Below are 10211 nucleotides of genomic sequence, written 5' to 3' on the forward strand. Positions count from 1 at the left end.
CTCACTCACTCACTCACTCACTCACTCACTCACTCACTCACTCACTCACTCACTCACTCACTCACTCACTCACTCACTCACTCACTCACTCACTCACTCACTCACTCACTCACTCACTCACTCACTCACTCACTCACTCACTCACTCACTCACTCACTCACTCACTCACTCACTCACTCACTCACTCACTCACTCACTCACTCACTCACTCACTCACTCACTCACTCACTCACTCACTCACTCACTCACTCACTCACTCACTCACTCACTCACTCACTCACTCACTCACTCACTCACTCACTCACTCACTCACTCACTCACTCACTCACTCACTCACTCACTCACTCACTCACTCACTCACTCACTCACTCACTCACTCACTCACTCACTCACTCACTCACTCACTCACTCACTCACTCTCAGTGTCTCTCTCTCTCACTCTCTCTCAACAAACTAAAAGAAGGTGAGATGAGTGTGATTACCGATGATGCCGCTGTCTTTACTCTCCAGGGTGGAGCTGGGTGTGGTGATGATGGTGGAGGTGACAGGTGTCAGGTGATTCTCAGAAGACAGGCTCTCAGCGCTGGGAGACGCCGTACTGCTGGTCAGAGCTGAGCCAGCACTTACACCCTGACTCGACACTACACACTACACACAGAGAGAATCACAACAATAAAAATAGAGTTAACACAGGGAGTGAAAAGAAAACAAGCGAGCAGATTAATATTCAAACCAAACTCTCATGTCCATACAAGGGCAAGCATAAAAATACTCCAAATCCTTCCAGTCTGCTTCTGTTCCAATGTAAACAACCAACAACATGCTTTCAGAATCACATCCAGAACATCAGCATCAATCATTCACTTCTTACAGACTACACTTTAACACCAACATCAATCACAATCACTGTTTACTGCCTACTATTTTACACTTATACTTAATAACTTTATTATTGCGTCACATCCCATTGATGCTCGTAACATCATTAAAATCCTTCTGTTATTGCTTACAACAACTACAAAAACCTACAGAACTGTTAACTGATAATAGAACAGTGGAAGCTACTGTATACAGTACCTTATATACCCGAGTTGCTGGTTCTTTGGATATTTTCTATTTTCTATATTCTCCTCTACATGCACAGTCTTCGGAGTATACCAGATTAACATTTCACTGCAAGTTGTGCATGTTTACAAAGTGTATGTGACAAAAAAAATCTTGAATCTTGAAATCCCTCCTTCTGAAAAGCTCTGATTGGTCAAGCTGAGCCAGTCTTTTGTGATTGGTCTAGCAGGGTGAATGTCAATTTTGGGATTCATGATGTCACTAACCCAGGAAAAGTTTGTTGTAGTCCCAACATTGTCGTCTTTAAAAAGTGATTTCTACAGATGTTGTTTACGCTCAAACAGCTAAACTACTCACTAACTCGATTTAAAGAAATGAAATTCAATCAGACCTCCCCTTTAATGCTTCACCCCAGGATGAATGCTAAGAATTATGGGTAATCTGCCATTTTACAGAATGATGATTCTATGTGCTGTGACTCCTGTTTTCATACACAGAACATCAAACTCACAGCAACACTGTGTCCTCCCTCATACATCCACTACATCCTCCTGCACTCTTATATGGGTCATGAAGAGTGTGTGTGTGTGTGTGTGTGTGTGTGTGTGTGTGTGTGTGTGTGTGTGTGTGTGTGTGTGTGCGTGAGTGCGTGCATGTGTGTGTGCGTGCGTGATCAGTGTACCGGAGCCCGAGTCTCTAGAGAACTGTTGCCTGCCAGCAGTTCACCAATGAAGGACTCTCATCTCTCTACAGACTTACTGTATAAACACACACACACACACACACACACACACACACACACACACACACACACACACGAGAGAGACGGCTCTTCATACACCTGCTCTTTCCTCCATGTTGTCTATAACTGTAGCTCCGCCCATTTTACTCCAGCACCAATCATCCTACTGAAGAGAAAGTGTATGACCCCTGGATAGGCCAATAACAACGACAGTAGCTTTGAGTGCTGCATGCATAAAAACCTCTGTACAACATTATATACAACATATTTATGCATTATCATGTAACTCTAACAAATGAAATGCCAATGACTGATTTAGCTCACACTTCCTCTACACTCACTGCTGTCACACACACACACACACACACACACACGCACACACACGCACACACACACGCACGCACTCACACGCACACGCACACACGCGCACGCGCACGCACACGCACACACACACGCACACGCACACACACACACGTGAGGACATTACATAGACTTCCATTGATTTTATATCAGGCTTATGATATATTCTATCCCCTATCCCTAACCCTTAACCTAATAATCACACAAACATGTGCACTCTATTACATTTAAAGACAAACACTATTTGAGCGAATTATGAGCCTTTTTATTTAGTGAGGACCAGTAAAATGTCCTCACAAGTGGGTTCACACGTATTTCACTGTGGTACTGAGGACATTTGGCCCTCACAAATATAGCTAAACCAGTACACACACACGCACACGCACCTCTGCCCGATAAAATGAAATTATTAAGAAGAATAACAAAAACAGTGGCCAAGACATAAAGACAGAGAGAAAGAAAGGCCAGGTAACCCACAGATGAAAGTGAGAGAATTCTGAGATCTGCCAGTTCAGATCGGCCTCATCCGACTCACTCAGAGAGAACAGCCAAAGTGTGTGAATGTAGCTGAGAGAAAACACATCCAAACAGCGGCCACGTGACATCGTGATCCATTACATCTGATATTAATCAGCCCTCGTATCTGAGGTGTGGACATCGCAACACAACACAACACAACACAACACAACACAACACAACACAACACAACACAAACACAACAACAGAGAAAACACCGCTTTGAAACCACTCTTGAAACTCTTTTATAAAGGATGTTAGTGGTCCAGATCTTCACTGTTTACTTAGTCTCAATCTGTACAGCTTGTGTGTGTGTTGTGTGGTGTGTGATGTGTTGTGTGTGTGTGTGTGTGTGTGCATGCGTGTTCCTTTGGCCTGTTTGATTTATGAGTGTTCAGAGTTCTGGCAGCCTCGACCTACAGCTGCAACTCAGATGTGCAAGAAATGCATGTAACACACAAAAAACTCTCATGCATTAGCTTATCTAACCCTAAACCACAGAGAGAGAGAGAGAGAGAGAGAGAGAGAGAGAGAGAGAGAGAGAGAGAGAGAGAGAGAGAGAGAGAGAGAGAGAGAGAGAGAGAGAGAGAGAGAGAGTGAGAGAGAGAGAGAGAGAGAGAGAGAGAGAGAGAGAGAGAGAGAGAGAGAGAGAGAGAGAGAGAGAGAGAGAGAGAGAGAGAGAGAGAGAGAGAGAGAGAGAGAGAGAGAGAGAGAGAGAGAGAGAGAGAGAGAGGGAGAGAGAGAGAGAGAGAGAGAGAGAGAGAGAGAGAGAGAGAGAGAGAGAGAGAGAGAGAGAGAGAGAGAGAGAGAGAGAGAGAGAGAGAGAGAGAGAGAGAGAGAGAGAGAGAGAGAGACAGAGAGAGAGAGAGAGAGAGAGAGAGAGAGAGAGAGAGAGAGAGAGAGAGAGAGAGAGAGAGAGAGAGAGAGAGAGAGAGAGAGAGAGAGAGAGAGAGAGAGAGAGAGAGAGAGAGAGAGAGAGAGAGCGAGAGAGAGAGAGAGAGAGAGAGAGTGAGAGAGAGAGAGAGAAAGAGAGAGAGAGAGAAAGAGAGAGAGAGAGAAAGAGAGAGAAAGAAAGAGAGAGAGTTAAAGGTTAGGGAAGGATGTCTGTCAAAGCCCACAGGCAACATGACTACAGGTACACACACACACACGCACACACAAGTGACAGATGTCAACATTCATCCTAATAAAAAGAAGACCCGTTCAGCTTAAATCCTGAAATCAATAGGAATCCAGAACATGAAGCAAATCTGTCCCAACTCACCAAAATCCACAAGCACTGGTGTGGCTGCTCTCCGTCTCCACTGCTCTCTCTCTCTCTCTCTCTCTCTCTCTCTCTCTCTCTCTCTCTCTCAATCCCTCCCTCTACCCCTCCTCTCTGTTGCCCTGGATCTCTCTCTCACTGTCGCCAGCACACGCAGTTATTACCAACCAAGTTTTCATCAGTGAATCAGCTGCTCTGTGTGTGTGAGAATGAGAGAGACAGAGAGAGAGAGGACAGGGTGTGAATCTGAATGAGCAGAGATCTCACTCCCTGTGCTGCTCTCATTCTCACACACACACACACGCACGCACGCACGCACGCACGCACGCACGCACGCACGCACACACACACATGTTGGGTTTCCATGTTTTATGGGGACATTCCATAGACGCAATGGTTTTTATACTGTACAAACTGTATCTCATATTCCCTCCCCCTAACCCTAACAATCACACACAACTGTCTGCTCTTTTACATTTTCACAAAAGTTCATTCTGTATGATTTATAAGCTTGTTTCCTCATGGGGACCAAAAAATGTCCCCACAAGGACAAGGGTTTTGGATATTGCCATCTTTGTGGGGACATTTTGTCCCCATACCGTAGGGTTTACCCTTCCCACACACACACACACACACACACACACACACACACGTATGTCAGCAATAACATCACACACTAAGAGATTTTATTTGCTGGTGAATTGATCGAATCCCACCGGATCAAATCAAGCCCCGCCCATCATCAAGCCCCGCCCATAATAATTATAATCCAGTCTATATAATTTTTCACCTATTTGTTTCTGTCGGTCCAATCACATGTGCAATCATTTAGAAATGTAATAACAACCAGGAACGTCTGTTGCGATGAAATAAAACACAAACACAAGTATCAGTGGAACAATTGTGAGACAAACACAAAAATGTAAAACATGCAGTGACATACTGTGGATATGTTGTGAATGAGAAGTGTTGTGTGGTTGAAACAATGAAGCATCTCTGAGGGGACGACTGCTCATTTTCAAACTGCACAGTCAGCAACACGCACGCACGCACACACACACACACACACACGCGCACACACACACACACACACACACACACACACACACACACGCACACACACACACACATTAAATTAAACATTAATTCCTGTAAAATGAAATAGGGAACAGACACACTGTGTGTGCGCGTGTGTGTTTTCTTCTGATTGTTTGATTGATCCACACAAACTTTCCAAACTGTGATGTCATGTAATGTGCAGTAATGGAATACACCTGAGTGTGAATTTGATTTGAAATGAACGCTGACGCTGTAAAAGCATTCAGAGCATCAGCATGAGTTCCTCATAAAAGCTCAAGTGCATGAAAGAAACCATCCACATGTAGAATATTTGAGGGAAAGTACACGTCATGTCAGTGGCTCAAACAGAATTAACCATACACATGTACTGTAGTTCACAACAATATTGTTTTGTCTGAACACTCAACTGCTGTCATGGACAGAGATTCTTTTAGGGTGCAGATGATGTAGTTACAGTCACAGACATGGACACATACATGCCACATTCAACCACCCCAGTGTCAACATATCCGCCATCTTGGAACAGTCAACATTTCAGTTTCTGTCATCACTTACGATAAAAATCAATTAATTTCCTGAGATTTCCATTTTTTATCTTCGTCTGTATGGAGTTAGTTTATCACTTATAACATAACATTTGATATTCATCCACGTGTAAAACTATAGTTACTGACTGCTCACGCGTTCAGCCGCCCATAGAAACATGTGTTAATGATAGGGCTGCTCGATTATGACACAAATCATAATCACGATTCTTTTGGCCAATATTGAGATCCCGATTATTTAACATGATTACTCACTAAGTTTTAAAACAACATAGAAAAATAAAAAAACTTTGCTTTTAAACTGTGAATTCAACTGAAAAATAAATGTAAAGAAATAGCACAGCTGAACAACTGTAAAGGAAAGGGGTGCGCTGTGGATTTATACCACAAGAAAAGAGAGGATCCTTGCCAAATGGAATGTGGCACAATAATCGTTTTACGTCGATTATTTTGTTTTTGTAATTGTTGAAGGCAAAAATTGACGATTACAATTATTTTCGATTAATTGCACAGCCCTAGTTAATGAAGGATCTATGTGTGTATATCTATAATTAGAGCATGTACAGGCTGTGATAACCATCCAAACATTCACTGCTACTAGGGGTGTAACGGTTCAAATTACTTCTCTTATGTGCGCAAGCGAGTTTTCTTCTGCATCATCTTGCACTTAAATGTTTAAATTGGCAAGGCTTGAATGAGTGTCGTTTAAACAGCAACATGTGCGGTTCAGGCACGCTCACAACACCCGGGTGATGAAAGCAGAAATGACTGCTCATATTACAGCATACGTCAATCCAATTGAAATTTGTCTACATTTTGTAGGTAATTTGATTTGTTGTAGGTATTAAATGTGTATCCATCGACTTTTGTCAGTCTGTTTTACGCATTATAATTTCTAAAGAACCATATTATAAATGCACCGTCAGATTTAAGATGAGCCGTGCGGTTCAATTTTTTACGGAGAACCGTTACACCCCTAACTGCTACACAATCATATATTGATGTAATTCAGACACAAGTGATCTCTCTTTCTCACTTCCTCTGCTCGCCTCCAAGACTGTAAATCAGCCTTGATCTCGCTTGCCTGACGTTTTCATTTTCCAGACGCTGAAATCTATTTGCACGCACGCACGCACGCACGCACGCACGCACGCACGCACGCACACACACACACACACACACACACACACACACACACTTCCGTCTGCTCTCATCAGACAGCCTCTTTCTCTCATATACAGATGACCAAATAATGGAAATACCTCCCGAGAACACATACACGTGAGGACGAAGTAAGGAATTGCGGGAAGTGTGTTTGTGGGTGTGGGAGAGAGAGACCCGGACTAAAGAGATGTGAGAGAGATATGGAGATATGAGCATGTGTGTGTATAGTGGGGGAGGTGGAGAAGAGGACGATGGACAGAGGGCGAGCGAGACGACGTGAGAGACGGAGGAAAAAAATGTGAACATTCAGAGCGAGAGAGAGAGAGAGGTCAGGAGTTCCCTAGATAGAATAAAACTGTCCCGAGCTTTAGTAAAACAGAGAGTTTCTCTTCTGGATGCTGATCGGTCAATACAGCCATGCTATAATACATGATGCAGCCAATGTATGAGCTCTGCACGAGCATTAAAGGTCCAGAGGGTCATTCTTTGGAGGATCTATTGACAGAAATGTAATATAATAAACATAACTACGTTTTTATCTTAGAATGAGTTATTTATCTACACACACCGAGGGTCCCCTCGCATGGAATTCATCATGTGGTTTCTACAGTAGCCCTAAACGGACAAACGGCTACAGAACGTGTTTTGTAAATACACGATCTCCTTCAGGAAAGAAGCGAAAACATGACGACACCTTTGACCCGTGTCAGCCACCGTAGTGCTTTGAAGGGGAGGGGTGGAGTGAGCCGTTGGTTGCAATTTACAACCTCACCGCTAAAATCTCCACACTGCTCCTTTAAGATCTGGTGAATTTGATCATAAGATCAGAGAGAGAACCACATCACATGTGATGATGCCGAGGCAGCTCAAATTCAATGACACTAATGGATAAACCCAACTCTGAATGAACCTGAGCACTTACACATACCTCTGAACGAAAAGACAAAATAAAGTCAACAACATTTCACCATTCATTCATCAGCAGCTACTGTGACGCGGAAATAAAGCGAGCGTCCACGTCTGTTCTCTCAAAGTTCAGATCAGCCGGAGCTTAGTCACAGTTGCTTTGATTAGTGAATAATAGATGTTTATATGGCACATGAGTTAAAGATTCTTTCAGATGGCTTCAGAGTCGCAGCTGCTTTAATAAAAGCCTCACCAGACGACAGACTTTGATGACGGTTTTGTACAGCCCACACATCAGTAATAACACTCTACATCATGTTGCTTTAACTGTCGTGTTGAAAAATATATTTCATATTAAACACTGACAGCAACTGCCCCCACAAACTACTTATTCGTTTGATTTAAAGGTACAGAACGCTGGACTAGTGGACATTTGTGGTTAAAGAAGTGAATTGACAGGAACATTCTGCTCCTCTGTATAGATTCAGGTGGTACATCTGAGCTTAATTTCTTTGTTTCTATAACATTATTTAAGTATTTAAGTTACGTTAAGGTATTCCACAGGGATTTTAACATGCATTAAAATATAAAAAAATGGTCACGTCTAACAATAAATTGAGGAATTCAACGTAGAGGATCTTTAAGAGAGTACATGTTCCTGAATTTGCAATTCAAAAGTAAAAACAAGGGATTGTCAGCTGTGTTTTTAAGTATTTATAAAGCATGCATGCATAACTGTTTAACTAACAGGCGGTTCAGGCAAAACACACTTGTCATTAAAATCAGGGCTCATTAAACTTGACTGAATTTTCTTTGGCCGAGCGTCTATTTCAGACAAACACGGCAACTGGCAGAACTCAACCTGGCCGAGTCTAGTGGTTTCATTTTGGGTCAAATGAGTTGTTCCTGTAAAATGACATTTAAATTACAGCCCTGTCCATCCAAGGTTTATTTTCTGCGTTTAATGGCCGAAACACATGCAGTCGGGTGAAAGCACCGATCGAGATGGAGACGTACGGCGGCTGGATGTGATGAGAGATCTGATCTGGGTAAATCGTTACAACTGATTGATGGACATTATCATTGGCAAACACACACACACAATGTTGCCATAGAGATCCATCACAATTAAAAACTGTGACTCTAGCCGTGTGTGTTTTAGGATGTCTAAGACAACTAAAACAAAATGGTGCGTTGAAATGAGCATCTTCTGTAGTCAGATATTTCTCTAAAGACCCTCACGGTCTCTAGTATTTCTCTTTTAGTGTTAATGGGTTCGTTTGGTATCTCCCATATATGAACCGGTTTCAACAAATCAAATCAGAATCAAAGTCTAACGCACGTGTGGATTTAAGCTAAAGAGTGTCTGCATGACGTGTGAAAAAGCCTGAAATCTCCCATGACTCTTTGCTCTTGTCCTGTGAATAACAATCAATATAACTGAGAGTCCATTCTGAGGCAGTTCATAGGTGTGGAGGGCAAACAGGACAATGAACATCTGACCGTGTGAAAGTCAAAGTGACCTGTGTCAGAAGTGATGTGATGATAAATCATCTGCATCCGCTGCTCTCTACCCATGTCTTTATCATCAGATGGAGGAGGTGTGACCGCTTCATGAGTTATTAATAATCTGTACACACACCAATATTTGGAGACGGTACATTTGTAAAATGCCAAAGCGGCCTGAAATAGAACAAGGACGTCCAAGATGACCCAAAAACAACACCATGTGCATCTGCACATCTGTGACATTCAGCAGGTTAACATCTCTATATAAAAGATCACGTGATGATGATCAGGAACACAGTACAGAGGTCTGGTATTGAAGATCTGAGCAGAGGACGAGAGAAAAGAGAAAGAGCGAGCGAGAGAGAGAGATGCTCACACACACACACACACACACACACACACACACACACACACACAGAGAGAGAGAGTTAAATCCTTTCAGATGTGATTGTGATGTTGGCTGAATGTCAGATCCGTGATCAGAGGTGTGTGTGGATCTGTCCTGTACTCTCACACAGATTCAAGATTAAACCTGATGTGTAATGATTTTAATTCCTCCTGCTCTCACTGAGCCAACGAGACTTTACAGACATACAATACCAGCTTTTTACATAAGCAAAATAAACAGATGAAGAAAATCACCAAACAAACAAAAGACAAGGCACAAAACACAAAACTGCTACAGTGTCAGCATTTATTTAATGTAAACAAGATGTTATAATTTCACAATGACTGCTGAACACCAGACAGAAAGCACAACTTTGAAGGTTACTATAAAAAAACATAAATGATCAAAAACACCAGGAATATTTCAGTAAAAAGAGTCACGTTCACATGATATATTGACAGTTTAAGTGTTAAGAAATGGTGCAGACTGCCACCTGCAGGAACACAGATGTCATTACAGGAATATAAATACTGCCATTGAACATGAACTATTAGTAGCAGAAGAAACCGTTGAGAACACTTATGACGGGTAATGAGATAAAAGTCTTGTAAAACCTGAAAAGCTGAAAGAAACCAGATCTATCATCACCGGTCTCACATTATAACTTACTGA

General features: G+C 42.3%; 1 protein-coding gene across 1 annotated transcript in view; it reads right to left on the bottom strand.

The window, feature by feature from the left end:
- Window positions 1–9220, bottom strand: part of tanc1a (tetratricopeptide repeat, ankyrin repeat and coiled-coil containing 1a) — a 32941-nt gene extending 23721 nt beyond the window's left edge. The window contains exons 1-2 of the mRNA XM_057338969.1: window positions 9146–9220; window positions 483–648 (exon numbers count right to left, since the gene is read on the bottom strand). Of these exons, the coding sequence (XP_057194952.1) occupies window positions 483–648; window positions 9146–9220 (241 nt within the window). The remainder of the gene's footprint in view (window positions 1–482; window positions 649–9145) is intronic.
- Window positions 9221–10211: the final 991 nt, after the last annotated feature.

Source organism: Triplophysa rosa, linkage group LG7, assembly GCF_024868665.1.
Source record: "Triplophysa rosa linkage group LG7, Trosa_1v2, whole genome shotgun sequence".
NCBI classification, from domain to species: domain Eukaryota; kingdom Metazoa; phylum Chordata; class Actinopteri; order Cypriniformes; family Nemacheilidae; genus Triplophysa; species Triplophysa rosa.